We start from the raw sequence: 20,286 nt of genomic DNA, 5'->3' as shown, positions 1-20,286 counted from the left end.
TAAGAAATATATAAATATTAGGATGAGCAATATGTAGGAGTGGCATTGACTAAAATACAGTAGAGGTGAAAAATCTGTCGTATACATCTCCTTTGTTTTGTTGACGTTGAGTGAGAGGTTATTTTCCTGGCACCACACTCCTAGAGCCCTCACCTCCTCCCTGTAGGCTGTCTTGTCATTGTTGGTAATCAAGCCTACTAATGTTGTGTCTACTGTTGAGTTTCTCCCATTCTTCTATGAAGATCCTCTCAAGCTCTGTCAGGTTGGATGGGGAGCGTCGCTGCACAGCTATTTTCAAGTCTCTCCAGAGATGTTCGATCGGGTTAAAGTCCGGGCTCTGGCTGGGCCACTCAAGGTTATTCAGAGACTTGTCCCAAAGCCACTCCTGCGTTGTCTTGGCTGTGTGCTTAGGGTCGTTGTCCTGTTGGAAGGTGAACCTTCGACCGAGTCTGAGGTCCTGAGCACCCTGGAGCAGGTTTCATCAAGGATCTCTCTGTACTTTGCTCTGTTAATCTTTCCCTCGATCCTGACTAGTCTCCCAGTCCCTGCCGCTGAAAAACATCCACACAGCATGATGCTGCCACCACCATGCTTCACCGTAGGGATGGTGCCCGGTTTCCTCCAGACGTGAGGCTTGGCATTCATGGTCTGAGAGTCCTTTAGGTGCCTTTTGGCAAACTCCAAGCGGGCTGAGGAGTGGCTTTTACTGAGGAGTGGCTTCCGTCTGGCCACTCTACCATAAAGGCCTGATTGGTGGAGTGCTGCAGAGATGGGAGAACCTTCCAGAAGGACAACCAACTCCACAGAGTTTGGCCTGGAAGAGTCTCTAAGAAGAGTCTTGGTGGTTCCAAACACTCTCTATAACTCTATACAGTGTCTTCAGAAAGTATTCATACCCATTGACTTATTCCACATTTTGCTGTGTCACAGCCTGAATTCAAAATGGATTGAAAAAAATAATAATATTCACCCATCTACACACAAGGAAAGCCAAGTTAACAAACAGATCACCGACCATTTCGAATCCCACCGTACCTTCTCCGCTATGCAATCCGGTTTCCGAGCTGGTCATGGGTGCACTTCAGCCACGCTCAAGGTCCTAAACGATATTATAACTGCGATCGATAATAGACAGTACTGTGCAGCCGTCTTCATCGACCTGGCCAAGGCTTTCGACTCTGTCAACCACCGCATTCTCTATACATCTCTGACGTCTAAAATATAAACAGGCAGCTTCCATAACTACTTCTCAGATAGAGTTCAATGTGTCAAATCGGAGGGCCTGTTGTCTGGACCTATGGCAGTCTCTATGGGGGTGCCACAGGGTTCAATTCTTGGGCCGACACTTTTCTCCGTGTATATCAATGATGTCGCTCTTGCTGCTGGTGACTCTCAGATCCACCTCTACGCAGACGACACCATTTTGTATACATCTGGCCCTTCATTGGACACTGTGTTAACAAACCTCCAAACGAGCTTCAATGCCATACAACACTCCTTCCGTAGCCTCCAACTGCTCTTAAACACTAGTAAAACTAAATGCATGCTCTTCAACCGAATGCTGCTTGCACCCACCCACCCGACTAGAATCACTACTCTCGACGGGTCTGACCTAGAGTATGTGGACAACTACAAATACCTAGGTGTCTGGTTAGACTGTAAACTCTCCTTCCAGACTCACATTAAGAATCTCCAATCCAAAGTTAAATCTAGAATCGGTTTCCTATTTCGCAAAAAAGCCTCCTTCACTCATGCTGCCAAACATGCCCTCGTAAAACTGACTATCCTACCGATCCTTGACTTCGGCGATGTCATTTACAAAATAGCCTCCAACACTCTACTCAGCAAATTGGATGTAGTCTATCACAGTGCCATCCGTTTTGTCTCCAAAGCCCCATATACTACCCACCACTGTGACCTGTACGCTCTTGTTGGCTGGTCCTCACTACATATTCGTCGCCAAACCCACTGGCTCCAGGCCATCTATAAATCACTGCTAGGCAAATCTCCGCCTTATCTTAGCTCATTGGTCACCATAGCAACACCCACCCGTAGTATGCGCTCCAGCAGGTATATCTCTCTGGTCATCCCCAAAGCCAACACCTCCTTTGGCCGCCATTCCTTCCAGTTCTCTGCTGCCAATGACTGGAATGAAATGCAAAAATCTCTGAAGCTGGAGACTCTTATCTCCCTCACTAACTTAAAGCATCAGTTGTCAGAGCACCTTACCGATCACTGCACCTGTACACAGCCCATCTGAAATTAGCCCGCCCAACTACCTCATCCCTATGTTGTTATTTATTTTGCTCATTTGTACCCCAGTATCTCTATTTGCACATCATCTCTTGCACATCTATCATTCCAGTGTTAATACTAATTGTAATTATTTTGCACTATAGCCTATTTATTGCCTTACCTCCATAACTTGCTACATTTGCACACACTGTATATATATTTTCTGTTGTATTTTTGACTTTATGTTTTGTTTTACCCCATATGTAACTCTGTGTTGTTGTTTTTATCGCACTGCTTTGCTTTATCTTGGCCAGGTCGCAGTTGTAAATGAGAACTTGTTCTCAACTGGCTTACCTGGTTAAATGAAGGTGAAATAAATAAATAAAAAATAAAATAAAAAAAGGACAAAGTGAAAACATGTTTTTAGACATTTTTGAAATATCTCATTTATAAATTTTAAGTATATATTAATGTACTTAAATTAAATATTTACTTAGTATATTAGTTAATAATTTTTATTTAAGTATTCACACCACGCTGAGTCAATATATGGTAGAATCACCTTTGGCAGAGATTACAGCTGTGAGTCTCTTTGGGTGAGTCTCTAAAAGCTTTGCACACTTGGATTGTGCAACATTTACCCATTATTATTTTCAGAATTCTTCAAGTTCTATCAAATTGGATGTTGATCGTTGCTAGACAACCATTTTCAAGTCTTGCCATAGATTTCCAAGCTGATTTAAGTCCTAACTGTAACTCTGCCACTCAGGAACATTCCCTGTCTTGTTGATAAGCAACTCCATTGGAGATTTGTCCGTGTGTGTTTTAGATTATTGTCCTGCTGAAAGGTGAATTCAAATCAAATCAAATTGTATTGGTCACGTACACATATTTAGCAGATGTTATTGCGGGTGTAGCGAAACGCTTGCGTTCCTAGCTCCAACAGTGCAGTAGTATCTAACAATTCACAACAATACACACTAATCTAAAAGTAAAAGAATGGAATTAAGAAAGATATAAATATTAGGATGATCAATATGTAGGAGTGGCATTGACTAAAATACAGTAGAGGTGAAAAATCTGTCGATGTGCTCTTGAGCAAGACACTTAACCCTAATTGCTCCTGTAAGTGGCTCTGGATAAGAGCATCTGCTAAATAACAATATATATACAGTGGGGAGAAATAATATAGCTAGTTGGCTAAATAGCTACAGTTAGCTGGCTGGCTAAGATAACTGCATATACAGTGGGGAGAACAAGTATTTGATACTATTTGGCTGGAGTAATGGAGAGGACAGTGTTTCGCTAGGACAGGTGGTAATCTTTCACAGGTGGTAATCTTTCACAGGTGGTCATCTTTCACAGGTGGTAATCTATCACAGGTGGTAATCTATCACAGGTGGTAATCTATCACAGGTGGTCATCTATCACAGGTGGTAATCTATCACAGGTGGTAATCTATCACAGGTGGTAATTTATCACAGGTGGTAATCTTTCAACTTCACCGCATCAAAGGGACGATGGACGGGGCCATGTACCGTCAAATCTTGGGTGAGAACCTCCTTCCCTCAGCCAGGGCATTGAAAATGGGTCGTGGATGGGTATTCCAGCATGACAATGACCCAAAACACACGGCCAAGGCAACAAAGGAGTGGCTCAAGAAGAAGCACATTAAGGTCCTGGAGTGGCCTAGCCAGTCTCCAGACCTTAATCCCATAGAAAATCTGTGGTGGGAGCTGAAGGTTCGAGTTGCCAAACGTCAGCCTCGAAACCTTTAATGACTTGGAGAAGATCTGCAAAGAGGAGTGGGACAAAATCCCTCCTGAGATGTGTGCAAACCTGGTGGCCAACTACAAGAAACGTCTGACCTCTGTGATTGCCAACAAGGGTTTTGCCACCAAGTACTAAGTAATGTTTTGCAAAGGGGTCAAATACTTATTTCCCTCATTAAAAATGCAAATCAATTTACAACATTTTTCTCATTTTTCATCTCTGGATAAGAGCGTCTGCTAAATAACAATATATATGTCTCAATATAATAGTATTATATAATTATATACATTTAAAATAAACTTTGAAAATAAAATATTTTCCTCAACTGCGATACCCACTCCAGTCAGCAGATGGCGCTGTGTGTCTTTCAGGCGATGCTTAAAGCGTGACGTGTAATCTAGTGGACGGAAAGCAACAGTCAACCACCTCCGTAGCTGGTTAGCCAACAGCCGAAAGATTCAAGCTCTAGACGCTTTCGGTGTATATTAGCTACTGTGTTTTAAACACACTTCGGACGTATCTACTTGTTAACCTATTTAATTTAATATTAAGTTGTTATTAGTCAGCTAGCTGGCTTGTTAAGTTAGCACTAGCCTAGCTAGCTAACATCCCCGACCATGAGCTCACTAAGCTACTCTCCTCCTGCTAAAGAAGAGGAGGTCTGCTGGACGGAGAAAGAAGCTCTAGTGAAAGAGGAGGAGGAAGAGGAGGATGTTACAATACAAAAACAAGTAGAGGGTGAAGCTGTTACCGTGAAAGAAGAAGAGAAAGACGTTACAGTGAAAGAAGAGGAAGACGCGTTCAGAGTGAAAGAGGAGGAGGATGTTACAGTGAAAGAAGAGGAAGACGCGTTCAGAGTGAAAGAGGAGGAGGATGTTACAGTGAAAGAAGAGGAGGACACGTTCAGAGTGAAAGAAGAGGAGGAAGAGATAGAGGAGGATGCCGTTTTTGGAGTGAAGAAGGAGGGAGAGATTACTGTCACGTTGAAAGATGAAGATGAAGAGGAGGAGATAGGAGATCTGATTAACACCAGTAAGTACCGCCTTAAATGTGTTTTTCACTTTGGATATTTGGAGTTCGCTTGTCAATTCAATGGAGAGAGATGCTATGCTACTAGCATCATGTTATGAATTTGCAAAGCCATCTCCTATAGTGTTTTTTCTCTAAGTTGTCGGTATGTCACGTGTCCTACTTATCAGTACACTCAGAACAACTTAAGCATTACGAAACTTCTATTCGATCAAAGTAAACATCACGTAGCACGTAAGCCATTCATTTAGTTGACCAACTTGGACCAGCTCACAGACCTCCATACAAAAACTCCACCTGCTGGAAGGAGAGATATTCCCGTGAGTTGGTTCTCTCTCTTCCTCTAGGGCTACACTAGCTTGTGCTAGCTAGCTAGTAATCTCCTTCCCAGACACTTCCACGCAGTGTGGGACGAGGTTAGCCAGCTAGCTACATTCCCTCGGCGTAAAGCAGTGCTCGGCAGGCCGGGGCTAAGGACACAGTGAAACACAGACTTGCCGTGCAGGCTGTTGTGCTGCTTACAACTTGGAGGAAAACATTTGGCCACGTTAACTACCGCCGGCGACACCGTGATACAGCTGCCCAGTGGGAAGCACCTCAGGGCCGGCATGCACCTCGAACACCGGTGATTTGGTATTTTATTAGGTGTAATGGTCGTTCGCACGGCTCGTCTTCATGCTCCTGAAATCAGTAACGTGTTGGTGCTTTCAAGAGAACTCGGAACCTCATAGTTAAAGTGTATGGAAGTTTGTTGTGGCGCAGTGGTCTAAGGCAGCTAGCTGTGCCACTAGAGATCCTGGTTCGAATCCAGGCTCTGTCGCAGCCGGCCGCGACCGGGAGACCCATGGGGCGGCGCACAATTGGCCCAGCGTCGTCCAGGGTAGGGGAGGGAATGGCCGGCAGGGATGTAGCTCAGTTGATAGAGCATGGCGTTTGCAACGCCAGGGTTGTGGGTTCGATTCCCACGGGGGGCCAGTATATAAAATAAAATATATATATATATATTTTTATACAGTATGTTGTATCTTTTATACTGGCCCCCCGTGGGAATCGATATATATATATATATATTCACTAACTGTAAGTCGCTCTGGATAAGAGCGTCTGCTAAATGACGTAAATGTAAATGTTGTGTAGAGCTTCCTGTTGGTCGATTCCAATATTTTCCAAGTGGGGAAACCAAGGAAATGTTTCTATGAGTGTTCAAGTCGGAAATGTCAGAATGACCGATTCCCCAGTTGTCTTGAAAGCGGAAGGAACTAATTGGTAAGTCACTGTGACATCCAGTTGGTGACCAACTCTCGCTCGACCATCAAAATAAACACAACTCTTGAGTCACGGGATGTTGGGAAGCAAGGTGGTTGTTTGAAATGAGCCTCCCGATAAAACCCTCCCAGTTTCCTCCTATCTTAGACCCATACAGTATGTTGTTAGACCCATACAGTGTGTTGTATCTTAGACCCATACAGTATGTTGTATCTTAGACCCATACAGTATGTTGTATCTTAGACCCATACAGTATGTTGTTAGACCCATACAGTATGTTGTATCTTAGACCCATACAGTATGTTGTATCATAGACCCATACAGTATGTTGTTAGACCCATACAGTATGTTGTTAGACCCATACAGTATGTTGTTAGACCCATACAGTATGTTGTATCTTAGACCCATACAATATGTTGTATTTTAGACCCATACAGTATGTTGTATCTTAGACCCATACAGTATGTTGTATCTTAGACCCATACAGTATGTTGTATCTTAGACCCATACAGTATGTTGTATCTTAGACCCATACAGTATGTTGTATCTTAGACCCATACAGTATGTTGTTAGACCCATACAGTATGTTGTATCTTAGACCCATACAGTATGTTGTTAGACCCATACAGTATGTTGTTAGACCCATACAGTATGTTGTATCATAGACCCATACAGTATGTTGTTATACCCATACAGTATGTTATATCTTAGACCCATACAGTATGTTGTATCTTAGAGCCATACAGTATGTTGTATCTTAGAGCCATACAGTATGTTGTATCTTAGAGCCATACAGTATGTTGTATCTTAGACCCATACAGTATGTTGTATCTTAGACCCATACAGTATGTTGTTAGACCCATACAGTATGTTGTATCTTAGACCCATACAGTATGTTGTATCTTAGACCCATACAGTATGTTGTATCTTAGACCATACAGTATGTTGTTAGACCCATACAGTATGTTGTATCTTAGACCCATACAGTATGTTGTATCTTAGACCCATACAGTATGTTGTATCTTAGATCCATACAGTATGTTGTTAGACCCATACAGTATGTTGTATCTTAGACCCATACAGTATGTTGTATCTTAGACCCATACAGTATGTTGTTAGACCCATACAGTATGTTGTTAGACCCATACAGTATGTTGTATCTTAGACCCGTACAGTATGTTGTATCTTAGACCCATACAGTATGTTGTATCTTAGACCCATACAGTATGTTGTATCTTAGACCCATACAGTATGTTGTATCTTAGACCCATACAGTATGTTGTATCTTAGACCCATACACTATGTTGTTAGACCAATACAGTATGTTGTATCTTAGACCCATACAGTATGTTGTATCTTAGACCCATACAGTATGTTGTATCTTAGACCCATACAGTATGTTGTATCTTAGACCCATACAGTATGTTGAATCTTAGACCCATACAGTATGTTGTATCTTAGACCCATACAGTATGTTGTATCTTAGACCCATACAGTATGTTGTATCTTAGACCCATACAGTATGTTGTATCTTAGACCCATACAGTAAGTTGTTAGACCCATACAGTATGTTGTATCTTAGACCCATACAGTATGTTGTATCTTAGACCCATACAGTATGTTGTATCTTAGACCCATACAGTATGTTGTATCTTAGACCCATACAGTATGTTGTATCTTAGACCCATACAGTATGTTGTATCTTAGACCCATACAGTATGTTGTATCTTAGACCCATACAGTATGTTGTATCTTAGACCCATACAGTATGTTGTAGCTTAGACCCATACAGTATGTTGTTAGACCCATACAGTATGTTGTTAGACCCATACAGTATGTTGTATCTTAGACCCATACAGTATGTTGTATCTTAGACCCATACAGTATGTTGTATCTTAGACCCATACAGTATGTTGTATCTTAGACCCATACAGTATGTTGTATCTTAGACCCATACAGTATGTTGTATCTTAGACCCATACAGTATGTTGTAGCTTAGACCCATACAGTATGTTGTTAGACCCATACAGTACGTTGTATCTTAGACCCATACAGTATGTTGTATCTTAGACCCATACAGTATGTTGTATCTTAGACCCATACAGTATGTTGTATCTTAGACCCATACAGTATGTTGTATCTTAGACCCATACAGTATGTTGTATCTTAGACCCATACAGTATGTTGTATCTTAGACCCATACAGTATGTTGTATCTTAGACCCGTACAGTATGTTGTATCTTAGACCCATACAGTACGTTGTATCTTAGACCCATACAGTATGTTGTATCTTAGACCATACAGTATGTTGTTAGACCCATACAGTATGTTGTATCTTAGACCCATACAGTATGTTGTATCTTAGACCCATACAGTATGTTGTATCTTAGACCCATACAGTATGTTGTATCTTAGACCCATACAGTATGTTGTATCTTAGATCCATACAGTATGTTGTTAGACCCATACAGTATGTTGTATCTTAGACCCATACAGTATGTTGTATCTTAGACCCATACAGTATGTTGTATCTTAGACCCATACAGTATGTTGTATCTTAGACCCATACAGTATGTTGTTAGACCCATACAGTATGTTGTTAGACCCATACAGTATGTTGTATCTTAGACCCATACAGTATGTTGTATCTTAGACCCATACAGTATGTTGTTAGACCCATACAGTATGTTGTATCTTAGACCCATACAGTATGTTGTATCATAGACCCATACAGTATGTTGTTAGACCCATACAGTATGTTGTTAGACCCATACAGTATGTTGTTAGACCCATACAGTATGTTGTATCTTAGACCCATACAGTATGTTGTATTTTAGACCCATACAGTATGTTGTATCTTAGACCCATACAGTATGTTGTATCTTAGACCCATACAGTATGTTGTATCTTAGACCCATACAGTATGTTGTATCTTAGACCCATACAGTATGTTGTATCTTAGACCCATACAGTATGTTGTATCTTAGACCCATACAGTATGTTGTATCTTAGACCCATACAGTATGTTGTATCTTAGACCCATACAGTATGTTGTATCTTAGACCCATACAGTATGTTGTATCTTAGACCCATACAGTATGTTGTTAGACCCATACAGTATGTTGTATCTTAGACCCATACAGTATGTTGTTAGACCCATACAGTATGTTGTTAGACCCATACAGTATGTTGTATCATAGACCCATACAGTATGTTGTTAGACCCATACAGTATGTTATATCTTAGACCCATACAGTATGTTGTATCTTAGAGCCATACAGTATGTTGTATCTTAGAGCCATACAGTATGTTGTATCTTAGACCCATACAGTATGTTGTATCTTAGACCCATACAGTATGTTGTTAGACCCATACAGTATGTTGTTAGACCCATACAGTATGTTGTATCTTAGACCCATACAGTATGTTGTTAGACCCATACAGTATGTTGTATCTTAGACCCATACAGTATGTTGTATCTTAGACCCATACAGTATGTTGTATCTTAGACCCATACAGTATGTTGTTAGACCCATACGGCATGTTGTTAGACCCATACGGCATGTTGTTAGACCCATACAGTATGTTGTATCTTAGACCCATACAGTATGTTGTATCTCAGACCCATACAGTATGTTGTATCTCAGACCCATACAGTATGTTGTATCTTAGACCCATACAGTATGTTGTATCTTAGACCCATACAGTATGTTGTATCTTAGACCCATACAGTATGTTGTATCTTAGACCCATACAGTATGTTGTATCTTAGACCCATACAGTATGTTGTATCTTAGACCCATACAGTATGTTGTATCTTAGACCCATACAGTATGTTGTATCTTAGACCCATACAGTATGTTGTTAGACCCATACAGTATGTTGTATCTTAGACCCATACAGTATGTTGTATCTTAGACCCATACAGTATGTTGTATCTTAGACCCATACAGTATGTTGTATCTTAGACCCATACAGTATGTTGTATCTTAGACCCATACAGTATGTTGTATCTTAGACCCATACAGTATGTTGTATCTTAGACCCATACAGTATGTTGTATCTTAGACCCATACAGTATGTTGTATCTTAGACCCATACAGTATGTTGTATCTTAGACCCATACAGTATGTTGTATCTTAGACCCATACAGTATGTTGTATCTTAGACCCATACAGTATGTTGTATCTTAGACCCATACAGTATGTTGTATCTTAGACCCATACAGTATGTTGTATCTTAGACCCATACAGTATGTTGTATCTTAGACCCATACAGTATGTTGTATCTTAGATCCATACAGTATGTTGTTAGACCCATACAGTATGTTGTATCTTAGACCCATACAGTATGTTGTTAGACCCATACAGTATGTTGTTAGACCCATACAGTATGTTGTATCATAGACCCATACAGTATGTTGTATCATAGACCCATACAGTATGTTATATCTTAGACCCATACAGTGTGTTGTATCTTAGAGCCATACAGTATGTTGTATCTTAGAGCCATACAGTATGTTGTATCTTAGAGCCATACAGTATGTTGTATCTTAGAGCCATACAGTATGTTGTATCTTAGACCCATACAGTATGTTGTATCTTAGACCCATACAGTATGTTGTATCTTAGACCCATACAGTATGTTGTATCTTAGACCCATACAGTATGTTGTTAGACCCATACAGTATGTTGTATCTTAGACCCATACAGTATGTTGTATCTTAGACCCATACAGTATGTTGTATCTTAGACCCATACAGTATGTTGTATCTTAGACCCATACAGTATGTTGTATCTTAGACCCATACAGTATGTTGTATCTTAGATCCATACAGTATGTTGTATCTTAGACCCATACAGTATGTTGTATCTTAGACCCATACAGTATGTTGTATCTTAGACCCATACAGTATGTTGAATCTTAGACCCATACAGTATGTTGTATCTTAGACCCATACCGTATGTTGTATCTTAGACCCATACAGTATGTTGTATCTTAGAGCCATACAGTATGTTGTATCTTAGAGCCATACAGTATGTTGTATCTTAGAGCCATACAGTATGTTGTATCTTAGACCCATACAGTATGTTGTATCTTAGACCCATACAGTATGTTGTATCTTAGACCCATACAGTATGTTGTATCTTAGACCCATACAGTATGTTGTATCTTAGACCCATACAGTATGTTGTATCTTAGACCCATACAGTATGTTGTTAGACCCATACAGTATGTTGTATCTTAGACCATACAGTATGTTGTATCTTAGACCCATACAGTATGTTGTATCTTAGACCCATACAGTATGTTGTATCTTAGACCCATACAGTATGTTGTATCTTAGACCCATACAGTATGTTGTATCTTAGACCCATACAGTATGTTGTATCTAAGACCCATACAGTATGTTGTATCTAAGACCCATACAGTATGTTGTATCTTAGACCCATACAGTATGTTGTATCTTAGACCCATACAGTATGTTGTATCTTAGACCCATACAGTATGTTGTATCTTAGACCCATACAGTATGTTGTATCTTAGACCCATACAGTATGTTGTATCTTAGACCCATACAGTATGTTGTATCTTAGACCCATACAGTATGTTGTATCTTAGACCCATACAGTATGTTGTTAGACCCATACAGTATGTTGTTAGACCCATACAGTATGTTGTATCTTAGACCCATACAGTATGTTGTATCTTAGACCCATACAGTATGTTGTATCTTAGACCCATACAGTATGTTGTATCTTAGACCCATACAGTATGTTGTATCTTAGACCCATACAGTATGTTGTATCTTAGACCCATACAGTATGTTGTATCTTAGACCCATACAGTATGTTGTATCTTAGACCCATACAGTATGTTGTATCTTAGACCCATACAGTATGTTGTATCTTAGACCCATACAGTATGTTGTATCTTAGACCCATACAGTATGTTGTATCTTAGACCCATACAGTATGTTGTATCTTAGACCCATACAGTATGTTGTATCTTAGACCCATACAGTATGTTGTATCTTAGACCCATACAGTATGTTGTATCTTAGACCCATACAGTATGTTGTTTCTTAGACCCATACAGTATGTTGTTTCTTAGACCCATACAGTATGTTGTATCTTAGACCCATACAGTATGTTGTATCTTAGACCCATACAGTATGTTGTTAGACCCATACAGTATGTTGTATCTTAGACCCATACAGTATGTTGTTAGACCCATACAGTATGTTGTTAGACCCATACAGTATGTTGTATCTTATACCCATACAGTATGCTGTATCTTAGACCCATACAGTATGTTGTTAGACCCATACAGTATGTTGTATCATAGACCCATACAGTATGTTGTTTCTTAGACCCATACAGTATGTTGTTTCTTAGACCCATACAGTATGTTGTTTCTTAGACCCATACAGTATGTTGTTAGACCCATACAGTATGTTGTATCTTAGACCCATACAGTACGTTGTTAGACCCATACAGTATGTTGTATCTTAGACCCATACAGTATGTTGTTAGACCCATACAGTATGTTGTATCTTAGACCCATACAGTACGTTGTTAGACCCATACAGTATGTTGTATCTTAGACCCATACAGTATATTGTATCTTAGACCCATACAGTATGTTGTATCTTAGACCCATACAGTATGTTGTATCTTAGACCCATACAGTATGTTGTATCTTAGACCCATACAGTATGTTGTATCTTAGACCCATACAATATGTTGTTAGACCCATACAGTATGTTGTATCTTAGACCCATACAGTATGTTGTATCTTAGACCCATACAGTATGTTGTATCTTAGACCCATACAGTATGTTGTATCTTAGACCCATACAGTATGTTGTATCTTAGACCCATACAGTATGTTGTATCTTAGACCCATACAGTATGTTGTATCTTAGACCCATACAGTATGTTGTATCTTAGACCCATACAGTATGTTGTATCTTAGACCCATACAGTATGTTGTATCTTAGACCCATACAGTATGTTGTATCTTAGACCCATACAGTATGTTGTATCTTAGACCCATACAGTATGTTGTATCTTAGACCCATACAGTATGTTGTATCTTAGACCCATACAGTATGTTGTTTCTTAGACCCATACAGTATGTTGTTTCTTAGACCCATACAGTATGTTGTATCTTAGACCCATACAGTATGTTGTATCTTAGACCCATACAGTATGTTGTTAGACCCATACAGTATGTTGTATCTTAGACCCATACAGTATGTTGTTAGACCCATACAGTATGTTGTTAGACCCATACAGTATGTTGTATCTTATACCCATACAGTATGCTGTATCTTAGACCCATACAGTATGTTGTTAGACCCATACAGTATGTTGTATCATAGACCCATACAGTATGTTGTTTCTTAGACCCATACAGTATGTTGTTTCTTAGACCCATACAGTATGTTGTTTCTTAGACCCATACAGTATGTTGTTAGACCCATACAGTATGTTGTATCTTAGACCCATACAGTACGTTGTTAGACCCATACAGTATGTTGTATCTTAGACCCATACAGTATGTTGTTAGACCCATACAGTATGTTGTATCTTAGACCCATACAGTACGTTGTTAGACCCATACAGTATGTTGTATCTTAGACCCATACAGTATATTGTATCTTAGACCCATACAGTATGTTGTATCTTAGACCCATACAGTATGTTGTATCTTAGACCCATACAGTATGTTGTATCTTAGACCCATACAGTATGTTGTATCTTAGACCCATACAATATGTTGTTAGACCCATACAGTATGTTGTATCTTAGACCCATACAGTATGTTGTATCTTAGACCCATACAGTATGTTGTATCTTAGACCCATACAGTATGTTGTATCTTACACCCATACAGTATGTTGTACCTTAGACCCATACAGTATGTTGTATCTTACACCCATACAGTATGTTGTTTCTTAGACCCATACAGTATGTTGTTTCTTAGACCCATACAGTATGTTGTAGCTTAGACCCATACAGTATGTTGTAGCTTAGACCCATACAGTATGTTGTAGCTTAGACCCATACAGTATGTTGTAGCTTAGACCCATACAGTATGTTGTATCTTAGACCCATACAGTATGTTGTATCTTAGACCCATACAGTATGTTGTATCTTAGACCCATACAGTATGTTGTATCTTAGACCCATACAGTATGTTGTATCTTAGACCCATACAGTACGTTGTATCTTAGACCCATACAGTATGTTGTATCTTAGACCCATACAGTATGTTGTATCTTAGACCCATACAGTATGTTGTATCTTAGACCCATACAGTATGTTGTATCTTAGACCCATACAGTATGTTGTATCTTAGACCCATACAGTATGTTGTATCTTAGACCCATACAGTATGTTGTATCTTAGACCCATACAGTATGTTGTTAGACCCATACAGTATGTTGTATCCTAGACCCATACAGTATGTTGTATCTTAGACCCATACAGTATGTTGTATCTTAGACCCATACAGTATGTTGTATCTTAGACCCATACAGTATGTTGTATCTTAGACCCATACAGTATGTTGTATCTTAGACCCATACAGTATGTTGTATCTTAGACCCATACATTATGTTGTATCTTAGACCCATACAGTATGTTGTATCTTAGACCCATACAGTAAGTTGTTAGACCCATACAGTATGTTGTATCTTAGACCCATACAGTATGTTGTATCTCAGACCCATACAGTATGTTGTTAGACCCATACAGTATGTTGTATCTTAGACCCATACAGTATGTTGTTAGACCCATACAGTATGTTGTTAGACCCATACAGTATGTTGTATCTTATACCCATACAGTATGCTGTATCTTAGACCCATACAGTATGTTGTTAGACCCATACAGTATGTTGTATCATAGACCCATACAGTATGTTGTATCTTAGACCCATACAGTATGTTGTTTCTTAGACCCATACAGTATGTTGTTAGACCCATACAGTATGTTGTATCTTAGACCATACAGTATGTTGTTAGACCCATACAGTATGTTGTATCTTAGACCCATACAGTATGTTGTATCATAGACCCATACAGTATGTTGTATCTTAGACCCATACAGTATGTTGTATCTTAGACCCATACAGTATGTTGTATCTTAGACCCATAGAGTACTTTGTATCTTAGACCCATACAGTATGTTGTATCTTAGACCCATACAGTATGTTGTATCTTAGACCCATACAGTATGTTGTTAGACCCATACAGTATGTTGTATCTTAGACCCATACAGTATGTTGTATCTTAGACCCATACAGTATGTTGTAGCTTAGACCCATACAGTATGTTGTATCTTAGACCCATACAGTATGTTGTATCTTAGACCCATACAGTATGTTGTTAGACCCATACAGTATGTTGTATCTTAGACCCATACAGTACGTTGTTAGACCCATACAGTATGTTGTATCTTAGACTTATACAGTATGTTGTATCTTAGACTTATACAGTATGTTGTAGCTTAGAGCCATACAGTATGTTGTATCTTAGAGCCATACAGTATGTTGTATCTTAGACCCATACAGTATGTTGTATCTTAGACCCATACAGTATGTTGTATCTTAGACCCATACAGTATGTTGTATCTTAGACCCATACAGTATGTTGTATCTTAGACCCATACAGTATGTTGTATCTTAGACCCATACAGTATGTTGTATCTTAGACCCATACAGTATGTTGTATCTTAGACCCATACAGTATGTTGTATCTTAGACCCATACAGTATGTTGTATCTTAGACCCATACAGTATGTTGTATCTTAGACCCATACAGTATGTTGTATCTTAGACCCATACAGTATGTTGTATCTTAGACCCATACAGTATGTTGTATCTTAGACCCATACAGTATGTTGTATCTTAGACCCATACAGTATGTTGTTAGACCCATACAGTATGTTGTATCTTAGACCCATACAGTATGTTGTATCTTAGACCCATACAGTATGTTGTATCTTAGACCCATACAGTATGTTGTATCTTAGACCCATACAGTATGTTGTATCTTAGACCCATACAGTATGTTGTATCTTAGACCCATACAGTATGTTGTATCTTAGACCCATACAGTATGTTGTATCTTAGACCCATACAGTATGTTGTATCTTAGACCCATACAGTATGTTGTATCTTAGACCCATACAGTATGTTGTATCTTAGACCCATACAGTATGTTGTATCTTAGACCCATACAGTATGTTGTATCTTAGACCCATACAGTATGTTGTATCTTAGACCCATACAGTATGTTGTATCTTAGACCCATACAGTATGTTGTTGTTAGACCCATACAGTATGTTGTATCTTAGACCCATACAGTATGTTGTATCTTAGACCCATACAGTATGTTGTATCTTAGACCCATACAGTATGTTGTATCTTAGACCCATACAGTATGTTGTATCTTAGACCCATACAGTATGTTGTATCTTAGACCCATACAGTATGTTGTATCTTAGACCCATACAGTATGTTGTATCTTAGACCCATACAGTATGTTGTATCTTAGACCCATACAGTATGTTGTATCTTAGACCCATACATTATGTTGTATCTTAGACCCATACAGTAAGTTGTTAGACCCATACAGTATGTTGTATCTTAGACCCATACAGTATGTTGTATCTCAGACCCATACAGTATGTTGTTAGACCCATACAGTATGTTGTATCTTAGACCCATACAGTATGTTGTATCTTAGACCCATACAGTATGTTGTATCTTAGACCCATACAGTATGTTGTATCTTAGACCCATACAGTATGTTGTATCTTAGACCCATACAGTATGTTGTTTCTTAGACCCATACAGTATGTTGTTTCTTAGACCCATACAGTATGTTGTATCTTAGACCCATACAGTATGTTGTATCTTAGACCCATACAGTATGTTGTTAGACCCATACAGTATGTTGTATCTTAGACCCATACAGTATGTTGTTAGACCCATACAGTATGTTGTTAGACCCATACAGTATGTTGTATCTTATACCCATACAGTATGCTGTATCTTAGACCCATACAGTATGTTGTTAGACCCATACAGTATGTTGTATCATAGACCCATACAGTATGTTGTATCTTAGACCCATACAGTATGTTGTTTCTTAGACCCATACTGTATGTTGTTAGACCCATACAGTATGTTGTATCTTAGACCATACAGTATGTTGTTAGACCCATACAGTATGTTGTATCTTAGACCCATACAGTATGTTGTATCATAGACCCATACAGTATGTTGTATCTTAGACCCATACAGTATGTTGTATCTTAGACCCATACAGTATGTTGTATCTTAGACCCATACAGTATGTTGTATCTTAGACCCATATAGTACTTTGTATCTTAGACCCATACAGTATGTTATATCTTAGACCCATACAGTATGTTGTATCTTAGACCCATACAGTATGTTGTTAGACCCATACAGTATGTTGTATCTTAGACCCATACAGTATGTTGTATCTTAGACCCATACAGTATGTTGTATCTTAGACCCATACAGTATGTTGTAGCTTAGACCCATACAGTATGTTGTATCTTAGACCCATACAGTATGTTGTATCTTAGACCCATACAGTATGTTGTTAGACCCATACAGTATGTTGTATCTTAGACCCATACAGTACGTTGTTAGACCCATACAGTATGTTGTATCTTAGACCCATACAGTATGTTGTATCTTAGACCCATACAGTATGTTGTATCTTAGACCCATACAGTATGTTGTATCTTAGACCCATACAGTATGTTGTATCTTAGACCCATACAGTATGTTGTATCTTAGACCCATACAGTATGTTGTATCTTAGACCCATACAGTATGTTGTATCTTAGACCCATACAGTATGTTGTATCTTAGACCCATACAGTATGTTGTATCTTAGACCCATACAGTATGTTGTACCTTAGACCCATACAGTATGTTGTATCTTACACCCATACAGTATGTTGTTTCTTAGACCCATACAGTATGTTGTTTCTTAGACCCATACAGTATGTTGTATCTTAGACCCATACAGTATGTTGTAGCTTAGACCCATACAGTATGTTGTAGCTTAGACCCATACAGTATGTTGTAGCTTAGACCCATACAGTATGTTGTATCTTAGACCCATACAGTATGTTGTATCTTAGACCCATACAGTATGTTGTATCTTAGACCCATACAGTATGTTGTATCTTAGACCCATACAGTATGTTGTAGCTTAGACCCATACAGTATGTTGTAGCTTAGACCCATACAGTATGTTGTAGCTTAGACCCATACAGTATGTTGTAGCTTAGACCCATACAGTATGTTGTAGCTTAGACCCATACAGTATGTTGTAGCTTAGACCCATACAGTATGTTGTAGCTTAGACCCATACAGTATGTTGTAGCTTAGACCCATACAGTATGTTGTATCTTAGACCCATACAGTATGTTGTATCTTAGACCCATACAGTATGTTGTTAGACCCATACAGTATGTTGTATCTTAGACCCATACAGTATGTTGTTAGACCCATACAGTATGTTGTATCTTAGACCCATAAAGTATGTTGTATCTTAGACCCATACCGTATGTTGTATCTTAGACCCATACCGTATGTTGTATCTTAGACCCATACCGTATGTTGTATCTTAGACCCATACAGTATGTTGTTAGACCCATACAGTATGTTGTATCTTAGACCCATACAGTATGTTGTTAGACCCATACAGTATGTTGTATCTTAGAACCATACAGTATGTTGTATCTTAGACCCATACAGTATGTTGTATCTTAGACCCATACAGTATGTTGTATCTTAGACCCATACAGTATGTTGTATCTTACACCCATACAGTATGTTGTATCTTAGACCCATACAGTATGTTGTATCTTAGACCCATACAGTATGTTGCATCTTAGACCCATACAGTATGTTGTATCTTAGACCCATACAGTATGTTGTATCTTAGACCCATACAGTATGTTGTATCTTAGACCCATACAGTATGTTGTATCTTAGACCCATACAGTATGTTGTATCTTAGACCCATACAGTATGTTGTATCTTAGACCCATACAGTATGTTGTTAGACCCATACAGTATGTTGTATCTTAGACCCATACAGTATGTTGTATCTTAGACCCATACAGTATGTTGTAGCTTAGACCCATACAGTATGTTGTATCTTAGACCCATACAGTATGTTGTATCTTAGACCCATACAGTATGTTGTTAGACCCATACAGTATGTTGTATCTTAGACCCATACAGTATGCTGTATCTTAGACCCATACAGTACGTTAAGGCTTAGATCCTATTTTACAGGGTGGTGTCGTGGCTGAAACATTTACTAAAAGTTTAAATGTAAATGTTCTTCACCTTTCAAATGGAACCACAAAGATTGTTGGAGGTCCACATAGAATATTGACTTGAAAATATGTGTTGTTTTGAATCCAGGACGGGCAGCTCCAGTCCTCGGGGACGGAGTGGTGTCACACTTTTCCCCCATCCCTAGCAAACACAGCTGATTAAACTAAATGCATTCTAAACTGAACATCACGATTAGTTGATTATTGGGGTCAGGTTTATTAGCTGGGATTGGGGCAAAGTGACATCAATCAGGCCTTTATTAAAACACTTTTTTTTCAAGAAATAATCAAATAGTTTGACCACCCTGTTTGGAAGCTTTTAAATGATCTCAAACTCAACCGTTAATATTTTCCAGTGATGAAGACGATGGATGATTCATTGCATGGTGGGGTTTGCAAAAAGAGTCAACTTCGAGCACCTTTATCTCATGAATGTTTTGGCTTTCAGTTACAAAAAGTCACTTTCTTACCACTTCTTCCAAAGGGAAACATGTAAGGAAAGCTTTTTTTAAATCAAAAGGGATGCTGTCAAAAATGTATTGAATTCAAATGGATTTACCCAGTCTACAAAGCACTA

General features: G+C 38.8%; 2 protein-coding genes across 2 annotated transcripts in view; both read left to right on the top strand.

Annotated features, from left to right (window-relative positions):
* The window catches only part of LOC311124275 (uncharacterized protein), a gene marked incomplete at its 5' end in the record, with an annotated part of 339,652 nt that overhangs the window by 39,426 nt on the left and 279,940 nt on the right, over nt 1-20,286 (top strand). The gene's annotated exons all lie outside the window — the stretch shown is intronic.
* Nucleotides 4,427-20,286, top strand: part of LOC311124270 (uncharacterized protein) — a gene marked incomplete at its 3' end in the record, with an annotated part of 41,941 nt that continues 26,081 nt past the window's right edge. The window contains exon 1 of the mRNA XM_084198439.1: nt 4,427-5,040. Coding sequence (XP_084054565.1) covers nt 4,626-5,040 — 415 coding nt within the window. The 5' untranslated portion in view covers nt 4,427-4,625. The remainder of the gene's footprint in view (nt 5,041-20,286) is intronic.

This window comes from Coregonus lavaretus, assembly GCF_964263955.1.
Source record: "Coregonus lavaretus genome assembly, contig: HAP1_SCAFFOLD_69, whole genome shotgun sequence".
Lineage (NCBI taxonomy): Eukaryota > Metazoa > Chordata > Actinopteri > Salmoniformes > Salmonidae > Coregonus > Coregonus lavaretus.
The sequence above is the reverse complement of the archived record's forward strand: the minus strand, read 5'-3'. Positions and strand labels throughout refer to the sequence as shown.